At 38.6% G+C, this 24521-nt stretch overlaps 2 protein-coding genes across 3 annotated transcripts in view; one reads left to right on the top strand and one right to left on the bottom strand.

Annotated features, from left to right (window-relative positions):
• The window catches only part of Slco1b3 (solute carrier organic anion transporter family member 1B3), a 59543-nt gene extending 58834 nt beyond the window's left edge, over positions 1–709 (top strand). The window contains exon 15 of the mRNA XM_041637984.1: positions 660–709. Within this exon, the coding sequence (XP_041493918.1) occupies positions 660–669 (10 nt within the window). The 3' untranslated portion in view covers positions 670–709. The remainder of the gene's footprint in view (positions 1–659) is intronic.
• Positions 710–12186: 11477 nt separating this feature from the next.
• Positions 12187–24521, bottom strand: part of LOC121434378 (solute carrier organic anion transporter family member 1A4-like) — a 47574-nt gene continuing 35239 nt past the window's right edge. For both annotated transcript variants that reach the window (XM_041633291.1, XM_041633283.1), the window contains exons 13-16: positions 20549–20721; positions 16888–16952; positions 15746–15863; positions 12187–12786 (exon numbers count right to left, since the gene is read on the bottom strand). In XM_041633291.1, coding sequence (XP_041489225.1) covers positions 12570–12786; positions 15746–15863; positions 16888–16952; positions 20549–20721 — 573 coding nt within the window. In that variant the 3' untranslated portion in view covers positions 12187–12569. The remainder of the gene's footprint in view (positions 12787–15745; positions 15864–16887; positions 16953–20548; positions 20722–24521) is intronic.

Consider the following 24521-nt stretch of genomic DNA (forward strand, 5'->3'; position numbering starts at 1 on the left):
TTGAGGGTATTTACAGCAGGCACTCCAAGGCATAAACCTAGAGATAGGAACTGAAAGAGAGCCCATGCATGAACACTGTTAAATGGGTTGACCTCTGTGGCTTGCTCAACCAGCTTTCTTCTATATCCCAGGACTACTTGCCAAACTGGGGCACAACCCACAATCATATTCAAAAAATGTCCTACAGACTTGCCTACAGTTCAGGATGTTGGGATCATTTTCTTGATTGAGATTCTGTCTTCCAGATAACTCCAGTTGACAAAAATCTAACAAGGATAGGATGGTTATTAGATCCTTTTCTGAATGGTTCATCTGTCCCTCCTACCCACCACAGCCGTATGCACTTCTGCTCCAGTTTCATAGTCTTAGGAAATGTTAGATTATGTAAAGGCTGTCATGTTACATAAAGGAGAGACTCCATCTATCAGCTCTGGGAAGTCATCAATCTTTCTGGGCTGAAACCTTTTGGTGATATGCTCTTTCAAGGAACCCACATTCTGTTAACCTTTCATCCATGCTCCCATAAGAGCCCACCAAGCTCACTGGCTCATCAAGGTAGACAGTGGAATTGTTACTTTGGTCTGTCACTGGTATCTTATCTGGAATAAACAGACATTTGTATGCATCACCTTAGAAAAGCTATTTATGTCCATCCCAAGGTCCCAATGAGGAGCAGAAGAAGGGAGAACATGAGCAAAGAAGTCGGGACCATGAGGGGTGCACCCACCCACTGAGACAGTGGAGCTGATCTATTGGAAGCTCACCAAGGCCAGCTGGACTGTGACTGAAAAAGCATGGGATAAAACTGGACTCTCTGAACATGGCAAACAATGAGGGCTGATGAGACGCAAAGGACAATGGCACAGGGTTTTGATCCTGCTTAATGTGCTGGCTTTGTGGGAGCATAGCCAGTTTGGATGTTCACCTTCCTAGATACGGACGGAGGGGGGAGGACCTAGGACTTACTACAGGGCAGGGAACCCTGACTGCTCTTTGGACTGGAGAGGGAGAGGGAAAGGAGTGGGGGGAGGGGGAGAAGGGTGGGAGGAGGGGGAGGGAAATGGGATGCTGGGAGGAGGTGGAAACTTGTTTTTTTTTTTACTCCTTTTCTCAATAATAAATAAATAAATAAATAAATAAATAAATAAAAAGAAAAGCTATTTATGCATGGTGTTTCTTGAGAGTTCCAAGGCAGATGATAACATAAGGGTGTGATTAAGTGTGGGAGAGATCACATGGTGAGATAGGAGGTCAGAGAAACCAAGGGGCCAGGTTTGCTGTTTCTGTCAAAGCCCACTCTCCCAGGAACTAAGTAGATACTCTAAAAAGGAATTGTCTCTTCTGAGAGCACTAACCTCAGTGACCTAACAACTTTGATGATGTCACAAATCTTCACATCAAGCCCTTGAAAATTAAAGTAAGATCATAAACACATGACAGTCGCCTAGACAATCTCCATCCAAATACAGTACTTATCAACTAGGCATAGATGACATCATCTTATCTGTCTAACTCTTTCAAGATTTGAGTTAGCTATCTGCCAAATAACATCAACTCATTGCTAAGGTCAAGAAAGGTTACAATTTGGATTTTACAATGAGCAATTTTGCTATTGTAGTACATAGCTGAAACATTCTTACTGAAACCAGAAATCTCTTATCATACTTTTTTAATGAATATTTTGCCATTTATTTTTATGAATTTGAAGATCAATTTGAAGTACATCAGAATATGCTATGATACTAAAATAACCCCTTCATTTATGCTAGGAATCCATCCTGGTATTTTCTAGTCACTTGTCTCTGACTTTAGTTCCTGGAAGAAAAATTTCCAGGAATGGCTGGCTCAGTAAACCCTTCCACTCATAAATGTGTAGTTGTGACCATCTACTTATTATGTTATCATGACTACCTGCTTTTTTATTTCTGATTCTTGCTTATGCACACATTCATGTCACTTTGACTACCCAGTGTTGGCAGAGGAAAACAGCTCTTGGCTTGTTTATACAGATAATAAAGATCTTGTGATTTGCACATTTAAAAATCTTTCCAGCTGGGCGGTGGTGGCGCATGCCTTTAATCCCAGCACTCAGGAGGCAGAGGCAGGTGGATCTCTGTGAGTTCGAGGCCAGCCTGGTCTACAAGAGCTAGTGCCAGGACAGGAACCAAAAGTTAGGGAGAAACCCTGCCTCGAAAAATCAAAAAAAAAAGAAAATCTTTCCATTGCCCCTTTTCTCATGGCAATCTCAAGTATGTTTCAGAGACTGTTGTCCTGTTTGCAGCAATTAATAAATATTTTTATGTACTTGGATTGAATCCATGATATTTTCCCTCAACAAAATGTGGAGGCTCCAGTAAGACCCCTGGGAGATGCGAGATGCAGGACTGGGGATAGTTTCCAGTGTAGGCCCAGTGGATTTGGATATCTGGGAAGTCCAAGGACAGGGCAGCCACAAATTTAAGGTCACTAGTAGGTGATAGGCCCAAGATGGAGCAAGTCCAATGTAGGCTTGATAGGCCTCTGGAAGCCCAGACTGCAACCACCTTAAATTTGCAAATTGAAAGCAAAAATAAAAATTGCCAGCCTATGTGTTTCTGAAGGTCAGTCTGATTTGTGAGTTGTTCTATTCTGGTTTTGGAGTCTGGACATTTGCAGAGACAAGGGTTATATCAGATGCCACCATTGATTCAGTCTCTGGAGCAAAGTAGATAGCATATTGTCTTGGTTTTGGTGTATGAATGAAAGTGGCCTTCACATGTCTGAGTTCATCTGGAATCACCTAATTGCATTGCTGTACTGTGTTTTCCCATTGTTCTCTGTTGTCTCTCAGATTTGTGTTCTCAAGTTTTGTTGCAAAGGCGGGAGTCAAATGAGCACAGCCAAATTGCCACTGAGTCTTAGCTCCCCTTATGTTTTTATTAAGCATTTCTTTTAGATTGTGATTAGATCTTTCTACAACTGCTTGTAATTTAAGATTTGCAGTATACCTTTAATAGGCTTTGTATTATAATATACAAAAATTGTTTTATTTTACTAGACACATATGCTGGAGCATTGGCATCTTTAATTTTTACAGGTATTCCCATAGTGGCCTTGACTTCTAATAAGTATGTAATTACAGAATCAGCCTTGCTGTGTGGTAGTGCTGCATGTCTTTAATACTAGCACTTGCGAGGCAGAGACAGGTAGATTTCTTGACTTCAAGGCCATCCTGGTCTACAGAACAAGTTCCAGGACAGACTCCAAAGCCACACTGAAAAACCTTGTCTCAATAAATGAAAAAAAAATCTCCAAACAAAAAACAGCAAGAAAAAATAAAATTAGCCGTAAAGATCTCAAAGCAGTTGTCCATTGAAAAACTGAAACATGTATATTCTATGGTGTACATATTTTAATTCTCCAAAATAAAAAAAAATCCTTTTTCTAAGTTTCTTTTTTTTGCATATCTTTAGGGTTACTTCCTGCAGGTAAAGGTTTTGGTTATAGAAAGAAGTAGAACCGTTTTTATAATTTCCATGGCTTTCTGCCAAGTGATGGAAAGACCATTTTTAAACTTTTGTTATAGACATGGCATTTTTTATAAAATTCTGAGGCCTAAAGCATACTTCCTATTAATAACCAGTCAATTTTATCATTACCTTGTACTAGAGGATCTGGAAGACCCATGTGGGATCCAATGTGTGTTATATACATAGAATGTTTCCTTTTCCTGATTATTTCTTGTAATTGTATAAAACATAAAGTTAATTCTCTTTTACTAGGAATAAATTCAGCAGTTTCAATGTGTATTGAGAGTCAGTAACTATATGGAATGGTTCTATAAAATCTCTCAGTACTGTAAGAATGGCATAAAATTTTGACTTTGGGCCTTGTATAACTTTAGTATATGACTTAATTCTTTTTCCTAGCTCTTGAAACCTTTCCCAAGCATTCAAGGCTGCTGTACAGTATAGGAACATGATGTGTCCATTTTATGTAGCCTGACTATTTATATCAGCATAACAGCCTTTACCAAGAAGTTATTTGGGGAAACCTCATAGCCCCTGATTTTACCTTGATGTTCATGAGCTTTAGCTTCCACTGTCCAATAGCTCTTCCATTTAAACTGAGGACCACCTCATAAACTGGGTAAAGCTTGTTAAAGCCAGTTATTTGGGGTAATTCTATGTTGACATAGGTTTCTGTCCCACCCGGTCCTGTAGTCGTTCAGTCCCAAAGAAACACACAGAGGTGTACATTAATTATAAACTGGTTGGCCATTAGCTCAGGCTTCTTATAACTCTTATAACTTATATTAGCCCATAATTATTGTCTGTGTTAGCCATGTGTCTTGGCACCTTTTATCAGCAAGGCATTCTTATCTTACTTCCTCAGTATCTGGCTTCCTCAATGTTAACTGCAGACTGAGGCTTTCCTGTTCCCAGAATTCTCCTGTTTTCATTGCCTCATCTCTACTTCCTGCCTGGTTTCCCCACCTATATTTCCTGCCTGGATACTGGTCAATCAGTGTTTTAGTAAAACAATATAAGACCATTGTCCCACAGCAATTCCCCTTCTTATTTTCAAAATGAGAACTCTGAATCTAGTCTTTGTTTAGAAGGCTAGCTGAGGGTCATAACATTCAGTTCATGCTGGGGTTCAAGTGAAGGTATAAAAAACCAATTTATTAAGGGGATGTAACTCACAGATACAGTAAGGAAAAAGTTACTACTGTTCCTGTGCCACTTCTCTGCCACTTGGTTTCTCCCCATGCCAGGCACGAGCCAGAGCAAGAGGGTGAACATGCTTTCCCCTTCAACTTATCTGTCCTCAAGTAGCACACAATGACACACCCAAAAGTCTGTACCCCAAAGCTACTGGCAGAATGATTATTTCCACAATAATCTTGCATCTGAGGCCACAATGTTTGAAAAAATTATTCAGTGGTCAACAAACAAAGCCGATCATGTTCCAAGTTCTTTGGACATGGCTGATTTTCAGTGAACATATCCTTTGCTCCTACAGAGATTACCTTTATTTTAACAATTGTCATCAAATGTTGCCGAAGATTTTATTATATTTTCCTTATATTGTTGCTTCAAGATGGCCAATGGAATTGAACATTGGTTCAGAAGACAGAGTCTATATTCAGCTGTCTGGAGTGGACAATATAGTTTTGGCAAACTCAGAGGAAGATAGAGGGACATACCGGGGGAATAAGGAAGGATCAGAAGAGATGTGTGGCTATTTTTTATTGGAGGAGGTGGAAAAGAGGGTGAGGTGACCATTTCTTCATTATTCCATGGATCTTTTAGTTTTATTCTCTAGTATCTTGTATCGGCAGTAAATAAATGCAAAGGCAGATATTAAAGAATATATATATATATATATATATATATATATATATATATATACAGTTTTAATGTTTAAACAAACTTACAGAACCGAGGTTTCCGCTTAGCCATTTCACAGGAGGCAGGAAAAAGGAAAAAGGGAGGAGCCGCCGCCCACGTGCCCATTTATCGGTAAGCATTTGCCTGAGGCAAACCCCGCCCCCTAAAGGGGCTGACTTAACCCTACAGTATCTGACTCCTGAGATTTATTTTTTAATAAAGCAATAAAAGAAACTACAACAATCAAATCATTTTATCTTTAAGGGTGACAATTATGATGCTGCGTTTTCTTTCAATGGCTCAGTCCTATGTACAAGGCTTTCCTTTGAAAGAGAGGACATTTTAGCATCACATTTTAAGGGAACATGGACATCAAGTACATCAGTCACACATGTCAGGTACATAGGGAAGTCAGTGCATTACTGAGAAGCAGTCAATCCTGCTTCCCTGGCATATTCTAAAAACTCCTCTACTTTGTATTTGGAGTCATCAGTAGGGGCTTTGAAATGTGTTGAGTTTTTGGCTTGCTTGTTCTTATTTCAGCTGCAACTGTGCATTGAATCACCAGAACTGTGTGTCAAAAATAGCATATAAAAACCCTGGATAAACAGGATAGCCCCCTAGGGTGCAAGAGATGGGGCTTCCATTTTGTCCATGAAAAGCAGCTGCTTTTTAAATTTTTATTTATTATTTTTATTTATGTGTCTCTGTGTGTGCCCAAAGAGTACAGAAGAGAATGTTTAATCTCCAGAGGTGAAATTACAGGTGGTTGTGAATACTGACATGGGCACTAAGAGCCAAACTTGAGTTCTCTGCTGCTCCATGTGTCAGGCTGCAGCCTGATAAATCTTCTGATCTGACCAGCACTGACTCTACTGCAGTTTCCAAATGTAGTTTTAACTAAGTCACAAGCATTCTATTCACCACTAAAAGCTCAGGACTCAGATGTTGGGACAAAATCCTACTAGTTCAGAGAGGGTGAGAAACAACAAGTTGACCTATTTTTGTCCAGAGATTCATCAAGACACCATTTCTTCAGATGTCCCAAATCAAAAAGACCTCAAAACTCCAAGTCCCTCCCCACTCTTTCCTGTGTGTCTTTACCCATCTCCCTAGCTCCTCTGTGCTTCCTATTACTAATTCCTGTCAAGTAGTTGCTGACTCTGCCCATCGATCTACAGTTGATTTTATTAATACATTCTTTGGTTTCGTGGTGCAATCAAATATCCCACAAAAATCCACTAGGCCATTTCTCCAGCCCATTGTTAATTTTTTAAGAGATGAAAAAATTATATTTGTTTTTAGCTCTAAGCTTTTTATTCAAAGATTTATATCTGACATCTATTAACAGAGTCCCTAAGAGTCCACCACTTAAGAAATCTCTCTCAGGGTTCAATTAAAGACTCAACAATATGTGAAGGGTGCTAGGATATGAGTCTACTCACAACAGGTTCCACCTATTCATGTTTCTTCCTTCTTCTTTTTGTGTTACAAATATTCCCAGTAATATACACGCTTAAAGCCAGTAATTCCTCAGCCCCAGCAGGTTCCAGAACTGGAATTCTTTTGTCCCATAAAAAGTCAGATAAGGGTTTTTACTTTACACACACACACACACACACACACACACACACACACACACACACACAGGGATCCATGGCTCTTAGCTATAAGGTGGGAGTGGCGAGTGCAGTCTATGTCTGGTGAACTCCTTAATGGAGAAAGTTAGTTCAGCAAGGAATTAAATCATCAGGGAATTTTAGAGGGGAAGGTTAATATGCTATGCTATATTTTTAGGTACTAGATAAAAGAGCTAAAAGTTTTATTTTCAGTAAAACTATGAATAGGGCATGAATTATTAAAATAAGTATGTCACTTTTTTTCTCCCAGCATGCATAGAGGATACAGGGTAATCAAGCAAAATATGTAAGCAGTCGGGGAAAGTTAATGGCTCCTGATCTGATCAGCACATTCACTAGATACTGCAATTTCTATGGTCCTTGGTCTGGAGTTTACATTATTTTGCTCTACGTGGTAGAAACAAAGAGGAGACCCAGGTCTAAATGATCAGTTCCTGGGTATGCTGTTATCTATCAGCCATTCTAATTGTGGGCATAGTGGGTCTGTGGCTCCAGCAGGAAGTGATTCTTTCTCTGGATTGAAGTTAATTATCTCTTCTCCTGTCATTGAAAGTGAAACACAAGCAGTAAATTTCCTGAACTAAGATCATCAGAAAACTGAGGTGAAAGAAAGTGTAAGATGTCTGGAATATTTTAATAACGGTTAGTTTGGGGTCACTGTATTCCTTATTTATAAGTGAGATAAAACAAGGGCATGCTTACTTTTCTATCTATCTGAGCAGCTATGAATCAGCAGCTTGGGCAATAAGTAATTCTATGTCCTTGGATATCGGTGAATATCTTAAATGCAATGTTCTTGTCTGGACCCTAAACATTGACCAAATGCTTGCTGACAAAGAGAATTGCAGGAAGTCAGATCTCTGCATTTACCTAAGAGAAAGGAATGAGGGCCTGGCAGTGGGAAACCATTTTCACATATAGCTAGAGGAATGTGACCAATAAGTCCCAAAGGAATAGAAAACAGTTCTGAAATGTGGTAATTAATTCCAAAATATATAGCAGAACGGGAGTTAGCTACATCAAAAATCTAAAGCAAAAAACAGCAACTTTATTTATTAAAACAATAATGTCAAAAATTCCTTGGATTATTGATTACCCTTTACCAGAGCTCTTGGTTCTGATAAATTGCTTGTGAAAAGATGGCTGAGCAATTAATGTATAATGTTATGGCTTGTAGCAATCTGTGCACACAGGGACCCGAAGTTTGTATAACAAAATTTCTCATACTTCTAATATGCATTATTCATTAATGAGGTTCTCTACACATCTGAAAAATGGAAAATAAGTTCACCAAAAGTGAAGCCTGAAGAACTAGCATCACCTTTCAAATTTATCTGTTACATTCCACACCTGCTGTAGTATGGGCAGAGGGACAAGCTTGTCAAAGTTATTCTTTGTAATCAACAACATGGATGGTTTCCTCTGGCTCTTAAAATATGCAACCCGATAAAGAAGGGACTTATTGAAATGTTTTGTTAACTGATACATTTCCACCCAAATTAATCTCTCTAAAAATTAGCACTTCTTTATGCAATAATTTAGATACCCAAAACCAATATCTGGAGAATTCAGTTTCTTCCTCTTATATACAGGGCTCTACTTATTAGTAATCTTGTTTTTATTTATGCATAGTTCTTGATAAAAATTTTTAATCATGTTTTATTTGGACTGAGGAAAAAAAATCAAAGCACCTAAAAGAAATTAAATTGAAAGACCAATGCTTTGTTCTTCCTGCTGACTTTCATAATGGTCCAGACACAATCCCTTGAAAGATAGCATGCATTTCTTTGGTTCGTATGGTAGTGTACTCAACTATGCTAACCAACACATACTATGGAATATTAACCTATCATGTTCAATTCTAAGCCATGGAATACAAGGGATAATTATTACCTCTCTGTCTTCCATTTATTCTTTCAGCTTCTGTGTTTTTGAAGTTGAGCTTTCAATTTCATGTAATATTGGTTGCATTGGAATTATAGCTAAACCAGTGATAAACTATCATGTATTCTGTTAAGTTTAGAAGCATAACCATGCTAAATGGGAAACTGATTTACCTCCATGCCTCTCTGCCTCTTCTGTCACTCCTCTCCTCCACACATGTCTGCTGTGCTGTGATCAAACCCTGAAGAGAACAAAGCTCAGAATAACAACCCTTATCCCCAAGCTTCCACAGTGAGGAGTTGCCCAAGCATTCCAACGCCCATGTTTTCTCATTGCTTACCCCCTAAGAAGTATAGATGTAGGAGGGTCTTCTCATTGGTTAAGTAAAGAAAACTGCCTTGGCCTTTTGATAGGCCAGCCCTTAGGTGGGTGGAGTAGACAGAACAGAATTCTGGGAGGAAGAAGGCAGTGTGGCAGATGCCATGGCTCTCCTCTCTGAGGTGGATGCTGGTTAGACTCATGCCAGTAAGCCACAGTCAAGTGGAGATACACATTAATAGAAATGGGTTAATTAAGATGTGAGAGTTAGCCAGTATGAGGATAGAAATAATGGGCCTGGCAGTGTTTAAATGAATACAGTTTCTGTGTAATTATTTCGGGTATAAACTAGCCGGGTGACTGGGATGCAGCCTCCCACACCTTTTTACAACAAAGTATCAAGTAAACACCAGTGATCTTACAGTTTTATGAGTACCTCCTTAATATGAGGGGATGCCCAGGAACTGGGTATATCATGTGAGTACAGGTACTGGGAGGTCAAAGGCATGAGATCTCCCAGAGCTGGGGTCACAGGTGGTTGTGAGCCTCTTGATGTGGTTGGTGGGACCCAAATTTAGATCCAGAGCAAGATCAACACATGCTCTTAACTTTTGTGTCCTCTCCATCCCCATAAAATGTTCCTTTTTATAAGATACATTTACTACTTTAGAAAGTCATAATAACACAAAGGTAACTATAGAAAACCCATCAGTTAGGTTGTCTACGTTCTCTTTTCTGTTGTTTGGGTTTGGACAACCCCTAGTGGCTCACATGCTAAAATATTAGTCTTCAGCAAGATGTTGCTGAAAGGTGATTGAGACATTAAGAGATGGGGACTAGAAGGAGGAAGTTGAGTCCATGTTGATAAGCCCTTTTTTTTTTTTTTTATTCCCAGCCTTAGTAAAATCAGTAAATTCATTCCTATGAGTTTCTTTCACAATGAACCACATAGATACAGGGCCAAAGCAGCAGGGCTGGTTGATCATGGCCTGAGTCCTCTGGAAGTATGAGCAAAATAAGTCTTTCATTATTGGAAATGGACTTCAGTTCAAGTAATGGAAACTGTGATCTCTCCCATAAGCATTCTGGTTCTTTCAAAGAGCTTCTGGGATTGTACCTGCCTTCAATCTGTTCTACTAGATAGTCTCTCTTTACTATATTAATAGACACACTACGCTGTCCTCCACCTCACACATTTCCCCTTTCATCCTCCCCATCTTTAGGGATTTATGCCATTTTTATATTATTGACTTTTATTACCAAGGGAATAAAAATTAGGAATAGTAAGAAATAGTTTTGACCATGATCTTGAGCCACCACTCTAATGGGAGCTCACCAAAGCCAGCTGGACTGGGACTGAATGAGCACATGATCAAACTCTCTGAATATGGCTGACAATGAGGGCTAACTGAGAAGCCAATGATAATAACACCTGGTTTTGATTCTACTGCATGCACTGGCTTTTTGGGAGCCTAGTCTGTTTCGATGCACACCTTCCTAGACCTGGATGGAGTGGGGAGGACCTTGGACTTCCCACAGAGCAGGCCACCCTGACTTCTCTTAGTACTGGAGAGAGAGGGGAGAGTGGGAGGTAAATGGGGGGATAGGAGGAGGCGGAAATTTTTAATAAAATAGAGCCATCACTGTAAAATAGCAGAAAGGCTTGTTGTTCTTTAAAATATTTTCAATCGTTATCTGCCATAAAATAAAATGATTTCTGTATTAGTTACTTTTCACTGATGTGATAAAACACCACAAAGCAACGTATAGAGGAAGAGTTTATTTTTCCTTATGATTTCAGAGGGATAGAGGTCACTCATGGCAACCAGGCATGACAGGAAAAAGCAAGCATGGTGACTGGGGCAGGAAGCTGAGATCCCACTTCCTTAACTAAAGCACAAAGCAGAGAGTGAACTGGAAGTAGGTGAGGCTTTTAACCAACACCTAACCCAGTGGTGCACTTTCTGAATTAAGGATGCTCCCCTAATTCTCCACAAGCAGAGTTATCAACTGGAAATCAAATGTCCAATTACCTGAGCCTATGAGGGACAGTTCTCAATCAAACTGTCACAACTTGATTTTGCTTTTAATGTATACCTTCAATATTATTAATTTTAATTTTATAACATAAGTTTCTCTTTAAAAATTTATAATTTTTATCTGTTTATTTATTTGTTTGTTTGCAGGTGTGGCATATACACCACAGTACAGGAGGAGATGGCATAGGATAACTTGCAAGACCTGGTTCTCTCCTTCTACCATGTTGGTCGCAGGGATCAAACCCATCTTGTCAGGCTTGGGAGCCAACAGCCCTTTCCACTGAACCATCTAACTCGTCTCTCTTTAAATGTTTTACTCTAAGATTATTTTGAAAATTAATAGACCTCAATGTGTCTAAGGACACATGAGTAAAAGGAACAATAGGCCAAAGACGCCACCTGAATATGAAATAGTAGTCTTTTGAGAACATCTCATACATCAAAGCTTAATTTATTTTTATTTTATTTTATTATTTTGTTTAATCTCATTTTATCTTCAGTAGTTTACTCTACTTTGGGGTTAAAACCAGGGCCTCACACATGCTAGGCAAGCATTGTATCACTAACATAATGCCCCATCTCTACAATGGCCATTGAAAGGACTGGCTTTCTCAAATACTTGCTTTTAAGAATGAGTTTCATGACCAGCTTTGAATTGCTATGGAAAAGAAGATATTAAAATCAGATTTTTGATAGCATGATTAAATTTCTCAGTGCGCTAAGCTATCAAATTGTGGCATGAGTAATGAAAGAAGGAATGAAAATAACAGATGACACATTAATGAGACGTCTAATATTGGAAGCATCGTGTCGAGAATAAAAAAGGAGAGAGTGAAGAACTTCTAAGTATATAAAGAGGTATGTAAATATCTTGCATAAAGAAAGTATAAATTTGAATAAATTATTTCAATGCAACACAAGAAAGATCCAAACTTTTAGCGCTAAACGACTCCAACATTGAAGCACAAATTTAATGAAATTGAATGGTGTTTCGAGAATGGGAAAGTCTTAAAGCTTTTTGAGCATATACAAGAAATACACATTTGCTTTGATTGAGTTAAAAGAGAAAATACCTTTTTCATTTGAAGACTGCTTTAAAGTTCTATGTGTGTGGGAGGATAGGGGATCACCATAGTCCTCCCTGGGCTAATCTTAAGTGCTACCACTATATTTTAAAAATAATAACAGTAAATATTTTTGTCATTATTAAAAAACATTCTTAAGGTCTTTCAGCGTAATTGTTCCTATAACTCATAATTCAAAAGAACCAAATGCAGACTCTGTCCGTGGGCCTGTGCAGGCCACTAGAAATCTCATTACAGCTTTGTTTTCAGTTCTCTGTTCTCAAACTCAGGACTTCTGTGCACATCCATGCACTCGCTTTCCTTCTCTGTGAGCTTCATCTCAGCAAGTTCAGTCTCTGAAGAGTCAGTTTCCTCAGGGAGTTGGAACTTCCTCAAAAGTTTTAGAATGAAGATTGACACGAGGTAGCTTGATCCTCTTAGAGCTGCTGGCAACCCAATGTAAATGCGCCTGTTGAAAACAACTAATCTATGTAAAATCGTAATGCATTCAGTGAAAGTTAATTTTGTACATTCTTACAGATAATTTATTCTTCAAAGAGAAACATTAGGTGATTATTTTTGCTCATGTAATTTATATAATCTACTTTGCTAAATTATCAATTCTGTTAGTTAAAATGTCAAAAATTTCCAACAAAAGTTTAAATGTATTTTCTCAGTTTGGTGATCGCTAGTTTTCATTGTCTACTTGACTGGATTTAGGATCATTATAGAAAGACATCTCTGGGTGTTTCTATGAGAATATTTTCAGATTGGTTTAGCTGAGGATGAAGTCCCTTATACCATGCTCTGGACTTGTAGCCCTCAGTATTTCCTGCCAGGGCAGGTGACACGACCAGGCTCCTCACCAAACCCTGTCTGCAATTACCTCACATTAAGTCACTATGCTTCCCCCGCCGTTCCAGAATACCTTAAGTAGTAGTAAAAAAAAAAAAAAAGTTTTGAACTACACAATTTGGGTCATGGGATTTGAACTCATGTGTTCTGCAAGAGCAATATGTACTCTTAACCCATGACCTATATCTTTAGCCCCACATTATTTTCATTTGCTGAACTTGTCCATTTTAATCATGCAGACTATGGATGCTTCCTGAAATGAATTATGTAATTTTCCCTTTCAACATTTCTGAGAATAACTTTGATACTGTTATAATCATCTGTTCTTTGTAAATTTGACAAAGTGTGCCTTAAAATTTCTGGGCATAGTGTGTATGGTAAGTAGGTATTTTGACAAGTGTATTTCTAAATAAGTAGGGAAAACATTCCTTCATGTTCTCAACATATGTGTAGGAAAATCTGGTGTGATGGATAGTGTTAACTTCATACAATCTAGAATCTCCTTGGAAGGAAGTTTTAGTGAAGGCCTGTGTGGATTTTGTTGGCCTGTGAACAGGCTCATGGGACATTATTTTGATTACATGGATTGGGGTGAGAAGTTTCATAGTGGGTAGCGCCATTCCTTAGGCCAGAAACCCTGGACCACAAAAGAACAGAGAAAACAATCATGCCTATGTCTAAAGGGGGAAAAATATAAAGTAGTATATATGTGTATATGCTTAAGTTATAACAGCCTAGAAATACCATTGGCGTTCTTTTACTAGAAGAAAAATAGATTAAAAAGTATCTTAGCTTACTTTTCTGTCACTGTTATAAAAGACCCTGACAAAATTAATTTAAAGGAAGAAGGTGTAAATTTTCTCAAAATTCCAAGTTACTCCTGGAATATCCCACTATTGTGTATTATATCCAATAATGTGTTTTATCAAGGCAACTGGAACTTTAACCCACACAGATACACTGACAGAAGTAATTGAGACCTACTGTTACTATAAATACACCAGACTGGGACTGGTATCTCAGCTAATCATAGCCAGACAGGACAGGAAAATGGCCAGAACTTTTCACTCCTAGAACTTTTCAGTATACTGCTCACCCAGAAACAAAGGAGTCGGTCTAACCCAAAGCTTTTTTTCTTATGCTGAAGTGATTCTAAGAGAGAGAAGTTGCACAGTGAAGTCTGTATAATGCAAAGTTCCTTTGTGGGCTTTCTTGAGCTCATTACCCTCCAGAGCCAGCAAGGTAAAACTCTAGTTGCAGATCAGCCTAGTACGGCCTCTGTGCATGGGACAGCAATGAACTCACAGTTATCCCACTATACTGTTAGCGACTGGTGCCTGTGTAGCACTGAGAGTGGTGGGAACCATGAAGGTACTACTTTTAGTATATGCAGTAGCATGGAGGCACACAACTGGTTGCACCCAGATCTCAGAGGCCAGGCTTCCCAATCTGCTGGTTCTTGAGGGTAATGGCCTCAGTTATTTCTACGTGTTGTCACTTCCTTCCCCTTCTTGATACTCTCAGCTGGTTTGTACCACAGTCTCTCTGCTGAGCCATGTTTTGTTTATGAGATGGTTAAACACTAAGTGTAGTGGAGCATCTATGGGTTCCCAGGGATGAGACCATCAATCAAATTTAGGTAACAGGTCCCTTCTAAAGATAGCCCCTGGCTCTGGCACCTGACATGTTCTACTAAACTGCAGGGGCAGAACACAGGTTTGGGGTTCTTTGTATATCAGGTGCAAGCATGAGAGGGCTATGAAATTTACAGGAGCTAGAACATCAGGATCCACAGGACTTGAATGTGTTAGGTCTGTCATCCTGACCCCTGTATGTAGCGAGCTGCGTGAAGCCACACCTGATGGAGATGCATAATCAACTCCTATGGCTAAAGTCTGACTTATGCTATGATCACGCAATGATTATCAGCTGCTTGCATATGCGTGGACCTATGGGCAGTGCCCACCTGGCAATCCGGGGTTGGCGGCCCATGCCTTTTTAAGGGATGGGAGAGGTTTGTCCGGGGAGAGAGGGGAAAAGAGAGGGAGAGAGAGAAAGTGAATAAAGTCCTGGAATAAACTGCAGTGAGAAGAGCTCCGGTGTGTTGGGCGTCATCCTTGCTGGACGAAGTGGGGCGTGACACCTGCAGAAAGAAAGAACCTTCTACTCTGTCCTCAGATATGGGGTGGTAGGAGCTGAGAGATTTTGTTCCTGCTAATAGTGGCATTGTCACTGGTCTCTGGGTCTTGCTGTCTGTTTATCTCCAGTGTTCTGCCATGCTGCCTCAGCTCAAGATGCAGTTCTCCTCCAACTGCTCCAGGACATCTACACAGATGCCCTGCTCCCTTTCTGATGTATTTTGAACAGTTAGTTTAGGAATCCCATTTACACTTATATTTATCAAGCACTTTAGAAATAATGGAAATATAGGAAAATACACATATAGGAAGTTATTACCATTCATGTACATTCCAAAAATGAAACCAAATTTAATCTTATCACCGAAGAAAATGTTAGATACTAATGGGGACACTTTATACATTACAAGCACAAGTCACAAACTTTACCATTACCTGTATTCATTTATATCATACATCCTGCATGCCCCTGGCTCACCACATTTCAGAGTTCCCCAGTGTAAACAGGTTCTGTCTATCAAAGCACCAAAGTAAATAGGTGCCGGAATGCCCCCTGCAATGAGGAGAGAAAAAAAGACCATTGAGAAGAAGAAAGAAAAGAAAGAGATGTGTTATTTTATTTGGAAGTACTTCAGTTTCCCTATTAAAAACAATATAAAAATTATAAATCAAAGTTTCTATACTTACTTTTAGGAAATATGAGTTAATGCAAAGTTTCTAGATAAAGACAATGAGAATTATACATATGATGCTAATGAAGCATCCATTGAATTCATAATTGTATGCAGCATATATTTCCTGAAGTGTCTTGTGCTGGTTTTCTATGCATCAAACAGAATGACTTATGTCTAATTTTATTCTTGAATCTACTAAAAGATGAAAAGTGTAATTAAGTTCAGGTAATCTTTTCAAAGTTAAGGGGAAACATTTATCATCTCTGCAGTCATCTCATTCTCCAGTTAAATACAAGTAGCTATTTCCAAAAATAAGCGCTTGTGAACTGGAGTTCAGGGTAACAATGACAGAGCACATGTATGGTAAAGATGCCACAAGGTGGTTTGGCTGGAATTTCCAGGATGTGCACAGTTTGCATATTGAAGATACAGAGACAAATTATTTTTACCTCTCTTATTTATCACTTATTGTCCTATCCCTGTGTCTGATGTTATATCCATGTGATTATCATATGAAGCCTTTGTGTGATGTATTGACTGAACTTTCCAAATACTAAGAATGCTATCAGATAGGATCAGAGCCTTCAAAAGAGAATTCCATGCTTTGATGTCACCAAGTTACTTCACATTTCCACAGATACATTTGAGAAGCTCCTTATTCATGACTTCCTGTGTTCTCCAACTATAAACATCACTAACTGCCACCATGTTGGAACCTGATATGTGGATGACCTGAGTCTGTGTTCTCATCATGGTGATTCATGCTTGATTTCAGATTGAACCATCTTATTCCCTCTAAGGTAAGGGTTTTGTTTTAGGTTAACAATATAGTCGCTTTCTTTTTCTTCAGAACATGTTAACTGGTTTACTAAGAAAGTGATATACTAGGAAAGTTGTTCATACCAAATACTCTTATGAAAAATGTATGTAATCCAACTCCAAGGGATTTCTCTTCAGACTTCGTACACCTGAGAAATACATACACACATAAATAAAAGTACACCATATCTGTCCTAGCATCCTCCAAATGACAATCATGGTTCACAATCTTGGTGGTTAAGATTTTCATCCTGATAAGAGAGGATAATGCAACTCTACTGTTAAGCACACACAGAGAAAGGAGAGTATGACTTATAAAAGCTGTCCTATGACCTCCACATATCTGATTCAAGCACAGCCTTTGACTGCTAACCTCAATGAATAGCTTCCTGTTGGGGGAGGCTGTTTATTCATTCCCAGCTGCCTAGATATAAAATAATCACATAGAAACTATATTATTTGCAATGTTGTTTGGCCAATAGCTTAAGCATGTTTCTAGCTAGCTCTTATACCGTAAACTAACCCATCTCCATTAATCTGTGTATCGCCATGTGGCTGTGACTTACCAGCAAGGTTCCAGTGTCACTGTCTCCTGCAGGCGGCTACATGGCTTCTCACTGACTCTACCTATTCTCTATCTATGGCTCTTTCAGCCTGTATTTACTTTGTTAAGTCGTTGACTGAAAGCAGCTACTTTGTTAACCAATGGCAATAAAATATATTCATAGCATACATCACCTCCCACATCAGCTTCCTGGTTACCATGGTGATCACTATGCTATATCACAAATAATGGACCCAAACCTTTGAACTCACAAATCAAATAAATTTTCTTTTCTTAAGTTGTTTGCCAGGCATTTTGTCACTTTCATAAAAAAAAAACCTAATGTATTTTATAAAACAATTCAAGATATAGTAAAAACAATCTCACAAATAAACAGAGAAAGAATCCATCATATAGGCCATGACATTAAGAAACAGCCTTTGATATATGGAGTTACCAACTTTAGACATTTATCTTTCCTATACTGCCTACAAAATTAAACAATATGGTTTTCAGAATTAAATACAAAAGAGAGGCTTATAAAGCAGTCAGGATAAAAACTGAAAAATATTTTTATAAATTAGGAGTGTGGAAGTTTTTTTTTTTTAAGGTGTGTTCTTTCCCCACCAAATACACCCTTGTGTAAGAAAAACATAATAAATGGAACTGGTAGGATTTTATTTTGAAATTGATTCCTTGGAAGAGTTCAAGAAAACACAGCAGACTAGAAGAGTGATAATAGTGTGAAAACAGTAGGACTGTATTATCAATCATTGACACCGAATCATCACATTCAGCAAAATAGTGCAAAGAAATACAAGAAAAATATTCTGAATAGACATGAACCCCATTGCATTAAGAAAGTACACATTAGGGCCTAAAAGATGGCTCAGTGGATAAAATTCCTGCCACCAAGATTGATAAACTGAGTTCAATATCTAGAACCACATGATTGCAGATAATCAACCCTTGCAAGATGTCTTCTCGTTTAAACACGCACACCATGACATGAAAATTCAAACACACACACACACACACACACACACACACACACACTCACTCACATGCACAGAATGCTTTTAAAAATCACACATTAAAACATCAATGAACCACGTCGTTTTAAACCCTGTTTAAGTGTTAACTTAAGAATTAAGATAATTGAGACAGTAAGTGAGACATGGAAGTGGAAACAGTCATGCAGTAACATGGGAGTATCTCTTGAGAATGTGTTTGGAAGATCCAATAGGATAGTTCAGCTACTCATATGTCCTTTACTCTGGCCATCCTCCTCTATAAGTCTTTTTAGTTGAGCATGCTGCTTTGGAACAGGGGCAACTGCTGTACTGAGGGAGAAAGGCAACCCTGTGTAGCCACATCAGCTGAATCAGTCCGAAACATGATGGGGTGACAGATGTCACAGGCAAATCTCACTCATTTGTAAGAATATGTCTTAAGAACTAGTAATACTTGGTAAAATGTATCTGTCTGTGAACCTGTGAATTAAAACAAGGCATTTAGCATATCTTCACTTGTGTTAATATAAAAATATAACATCTTGCCATGGAAAATGAATATATAAGAACATATATCTAGCCTATTCCAGTGAGTATCTGTGGTGGGTAGAAGTAGAGGAAAGGAGCCGGGCAGTGGTGGCGCACGCCTTTAATCCCAGCACTCGGGAGGCAGAGGCAGATTGATCTCTGTGAGTTCAAGACCACCCTGGTCTACAAGAGCTAGTTCCAGGACAGGCTCCAAAACCACAGAGAAACCCTGTCTCGAAAAACCAAAAAAAAAAAAAAAAAAAAAAAAAAACAAAGAAGTAGAGGAAAGGAAGAACCAAAGCAATGGATGAACATGTAGAGGAGAGAATGGAGAGAGGAGAAAGACAGGGAAGGAAAGATGAGAGAAAAGAAGAGGGGATGGGAACGGAAAGAAGAGGAACTGAGAGGTGCGAGGAGAAAAGAAGAGTGAAGTGAAGGAGAAGGAGGAAGAGAAGAGGGTGTGGAAAGGGAATGTGGGAAAAGAAACAGTAAAGTACAATTGCCTATAAGGAAGAAGTGAGAACCTTTGTTCTGTTTATGAGGAAAAAAAATGTTACAAATTACACATCACAGTTAACTTTCCTTCTGAATTCCAATAAGACAAGAAAAAGAGTGTTAAACTGTTTCCCCATTGGTAGTGGATGTGAAGATTGCTAGGCTGGAAATAACACTTGCAAAAAGAAATAAAAAAAAAACCTTGAAGCTTGACTCTTCAATGTCCTCATTTTATCTTAGAGAGTTGGGTATTGTTGCATTTTTAGACCTACTTCTTAGTGAGTATCTGCTATTGCTTTCAAGTGTCCCCTGGTTAGCTAGTATCTATTATTGCACATATGTTTTCTGTTTGTTTGTTTGTTTGTTTGTTTGTTTGTGAGAAGTTGAAGTCAGAATGTCAGGGGAGCCTGATCACTTTTACACAGAGAGTTGCATGTTCTGCCAGTCAGTTAGTTGACCCCAGGAAATGAGTGTTAAACACCTCCTCTCCCCCAGCCAAACAAGAATTCCCTTACTGTAGATTTAAGACATAAGGGGATAAAATAGGAAAGGGCAGGAAGGAAATTTTCAGAAAGCTTTAAATTACTGTGAAATATAGCAATACTCACTGTATGTCTATTGTTAAAGGTATCTCAGAACATTGAGGTTTTGAGAACCATTACTGCAATGGTCTTTCTTGGGAAAAGGAATTTTAATAAGTGACAAAAAAATCTAAATGGCATTGGAATGATGCTCTTTGTGTAAAGGTGCTTGCCACAAAGGCTAGATGACCAGAATTTAAACCCAAGAATCCGGAATATATGTAAAAAAAAAAAAAAAGAAAGAAAAAAAAAGAAAAAGAAAAAGAAAAAGAAAAGAGCTCAATTCAATGGCAAGCATCTGTAATCCTAGCATTCCCATAGTAAAATAGGAGAAAACAGAAATGCTTGGAACTTGAAGGCCAGGTAGACTGGAGTACACAGCTAGTACATCAGCAGAAACAAGAGAGAACCTGTCTCAAAAACAAGGTGAACCGAGAAAACTGATTCCCATCATTATCTTCTGACCTCTCTGTGTTCTTGTTGGAGTCAAGAGTCAAACACACACAAACACACACAATCATACACTCACTTATGCACACACAACCTAGAAGGAGAGAATGCAAACTGAAAGAGGTATTTATTACCTCAGAAGAACCATATACCCAGGTATGGCTGCCAGTGAGAAGATGAAACAGCCGAATACTGACACGATTAAAAAATACTGTAGCTTTATAGTACAGTCGGGGCTTTTGTTACACAGTCCAAGGACTGCAGATGAGCTTCCTGAAGACTGAATGCAGCTGCAGTTTTGAAACACCTGTAGAAAAAAAAATACAAAGTCTTATTTGTAGAAGAAAAAATATTGGGTGCAAACCTTTAGTATTTTCTACATAGCTAGTTATATGAAAATGGAGAGGGTTGGGGTTAATGATATAACTCAGAGGAAGAGCACTCATCAAGCATTAATGAGTACCAAACGAGAGCTCAAACACCATTAAATCAACACTAAATGCCAAGTAAGTAAAATGGAGGTCTTCCTCCCCTTTACTTCCATCTTTCTTTTTTTTTTTTTTGTATCTCAGAATTCTATCACAAAATATAAAGGGGGAGATTTTTCAAAGTTGGTGTTTTATTTTTCAAAGTACAAGAAGCGAATTTTTTTTTTTTTTGAACTTTTGAGACAGGGTTTCTCCGTAGCTTTTGGTTCCTTTCCTGGAACTAGTTCTTATAGACCAGGCTGGCCTCGAACTCACAGAGATCCACCTGCCTCTGCCTCCCAAGTGCTGGGATTAAAGGCACGCGCCACCACCGCCCAGCTAAGAAGCGAATTTTTAAAACTTCAATTATCCTGATTGCACACTTCACTTTTTCATTTGGTTGCTTGTTTATTTGCTTTTGCTTCTTGTGGAAATTCATTCAGCCAATAGCCCTCTGGACACTGTCCTATCAGGGTGTGGTCTGAATTATTATAAGCGCAGACAGAATGCTTTCTTGCTGTATCTTAGCTGGTGCTCTGGATTCTGTTCACAGCGCTCAGTGCCCACAGAGCAGAGGACCGCAGCATCATTCTTATTGTGAGTGTTCCCCAATAAACATTTGTTAGCTTTTATCGTGGGCTCTCATGGACTCTCTTAATTATACCTACATTCTTGCTTCTAGTGTCCACATGACCAAAGTCCGCTGTTCTCCCCTCTGCCACTGTGTAAACCTTCATGTGGCTAACCACTTATGCGACTCCCATTCACAGTGGCTTAGCTTCCTCCCAGGCCCCACCCACTCCACACCCATGACTGTGGTTCAGAGGCTCAACCTCTGCTTGCCCACTGCACAGCTACGCTGACTGGCATCTGAGAATGTTGTCTGCTCTTTCCCCCCTTTTTCTTTAACAAAATTCTGTTCAGTATGGTTTTGAGTTCTACTTTAAATCTATAGATTAACAACTTTGGTACAAGTCAGATGGGAACTCCAGCATCCCTGGACCACTTTGATGGTACAACTCTGGAACTTGCTGGCCAACACTGATATTATTATACTTTAAACTCTCAGTAGCCACTTAAACCAGCTAACTGAACACTAGCTCTACCTGCTGGTCAATCAATATTATTACACCTACAGCAATCTGAAGATTTCTGATAACTAGATATTATTTTGATTAATAACTAAATAACCAAATTATTTCTGAAATTTTAAAATCATAACTAAGATAATCTCAGATAATGTCACCATCCAGGAATGTAACAACCTTTTTGTTTCTACTATGGATAGAATTCTAGAAAAGCTATATGACCTACCTGGGATATATACATTCTTAATCATTGCTGCTATTAGCTTGATACTTAATATTATATCCTTAAATAAATGGTTTGATAACAAAATCAAGAATGAGAAACCTATTGAAATAATACAAACTTTACAGACTGGGAATGAGAAGTTATCTGAAAGGAACCATACTGTTTGAATTGACAATCAAAATCTGTTAAAAAGTTATGACAAGCTAGCCAAGAGAACATCCCTTCTGGAAGGCAATCTACATGCTATCCAAATAATCCTTAATGATGAGAAGATATCATTAGTGGACAAAGTTAAAAACTTGGAATAACATGTGCATGATGAAACCCAGAAATTAATTGGTTGATAAAATTTTTGAAAATATTCACAGGTCAAAAAATTTATAATCTACAAATCACAATGATAGAACAATTTTAAACCATTGAAGAACTTGTCATAATTAATAAGTAAGGAGATGGGGCAAATACAAAAGACAATAGTAAAGACTTAGCATTGCCAGTACCTCTCAGTGTCAGAGATAACTTACCAAGAATTTTAACTACTTACATTGTTACTATTTCTGAAAAATAAGAAAATATGAAATAGCCAAATAATATATAGAATGTAAAAGAGAGCCTGTATGTATGAAAGATCTAAAACATATTAAGGAAGCATTGGTTTCTTATGGCATGCATTCACTATATGTGAGGCAGTTAGTGAAGAAATGGGCTTCAAAAACTAAGTTCACTCCACATGTTGGCTTCAACTAGTCTCATCAGTATTAGACCATGGTCCACAGCTACAGTGGAAGAGTTACTGGAGAAAGGAAGTCAAAGCCCTTGAACATCAAGGTAGGGTCAGATGTTTTGAGGCTTTCCAAGATCAAATTCTTGTTCAGGGCTATCATGCTGACACAGACAGTCGAGCTGTATACAATGAACACATCTTGTCCCTATGCCATACAGCAGCCTTTAATGCTTGAGATAAGATTCAAGACTAGGAAAAAGAATTGAATCATATAATAAATTTATACAAGGATAAAGAAAACACTTTAGTGACTTTTTTCAAAGATTTACTGTGACTGTACAAATAAAAATAGCAGATCTAGAAGTTAGACAAGTATTTCTTGAAACTCCAGCTTTTTTAAATGGTAACTCAGATTAAAAAAAAAATAGTTGGCCCTTTGAAGGACAGATGAGCACCAATGGATGAATGGATCCAGCACACAGTCAATGTTGAGTTTCTTTACTCATTGAGGCTTGGGTAGGAGAAGAGATTTTTAAAGGTATGAAGAAACATCAAAATACCAAATGTTTTAATTGAAGTAGAATAGGCCATCGGAGAAGGGATTGTAAACAGGTTGATCCTAGAAATAGTGTTTCTTCTCAGAATGACCCAAATAGAAGACCACAACTTGTTGGATTATGCAGAAGATGTGGCAAAGCCAGCATTGGATCAGTGAATGTAGATCAACAAGAGACAAGGCAATCCATTACCATCAGGGAGCTCCTTGGGAAGGGGCCTCTCACAGACCCCCAGGTCAAAAGTAGTCTAGTCTTTCTCTGTCATGGTGGAGTGATGGAAGAAGGTCATTGGTTAAATAATAAAGAAAATGCTTGGCCCTGATAGGTTAAAACATAGGTGGGTGGAGTAAACAGAACAGAATGCTGGGAGGAAGAGGAAGTGAGCTCATACGCCTTAGCTCTGCTCTCTGGGGCAGACACAATGAAGCTCCGACCCAGGATGGACATAGGCTAAAATCTTCCCAGTAAGCACACCTTGGGGTGCTACACACATTAATAGAAATGGGCCAAGCAGTGCTTAAAAGAATACAGTTTGTGTGTTGTTATTTTGGGGCATAAGCTAGCCAGGCGGCCAGGAGCTGGGGCAGCAGGAACGCAGCCCGCAGCTCCCTCAACAGTGGAGAACATGCCTTCCCATGAAAATTAGAAAACCTAGTGCCTGTTGTAAAAAAAAAAAAAACATAGTGCACTGGACGGAATGACAGAATAACAATGGGTGATGAATGAAATATTCCAGCTGAAAATAGCAAGTGTATATTTTGGCAGACTTCTATAAATTATCAAAAATCAAGGCTAAAAGTACAAATAAATAACCTTATAATTGAAGTGTTACTATATATAAATGCAGGCATGACTATTATTGCTTCAGAATCTTGGCATCTGAATTGGCCTCTTCAGGAGGCAGATGCTCAATTCCTAGGAATCAGAACCCTATTTCGGCTAAAATAAAGCACAAAATGGGTTGAATATTTTGAGCCAGAAGGATAGAGAGCAAGGGATAAAACATACTTGGCTAATACAGCAGTAAATCTGTGGCATCATGATC

This window comes from Microtus oregoni, unplaced genomic scaffold, assembly GCF_018167655.1.
Source record: "Microtus oregoni isolate MIOR12 unplaced genomic scaffold, Mior012 000002F_ref0000024, whole genome shotgun sequence".
Taxonomy (NCBI): Eukaryota; Metazoa; Chordata; class Mammalia; order Rodentia; family Cricetidae; genus Microtus; species Microtus oregoni.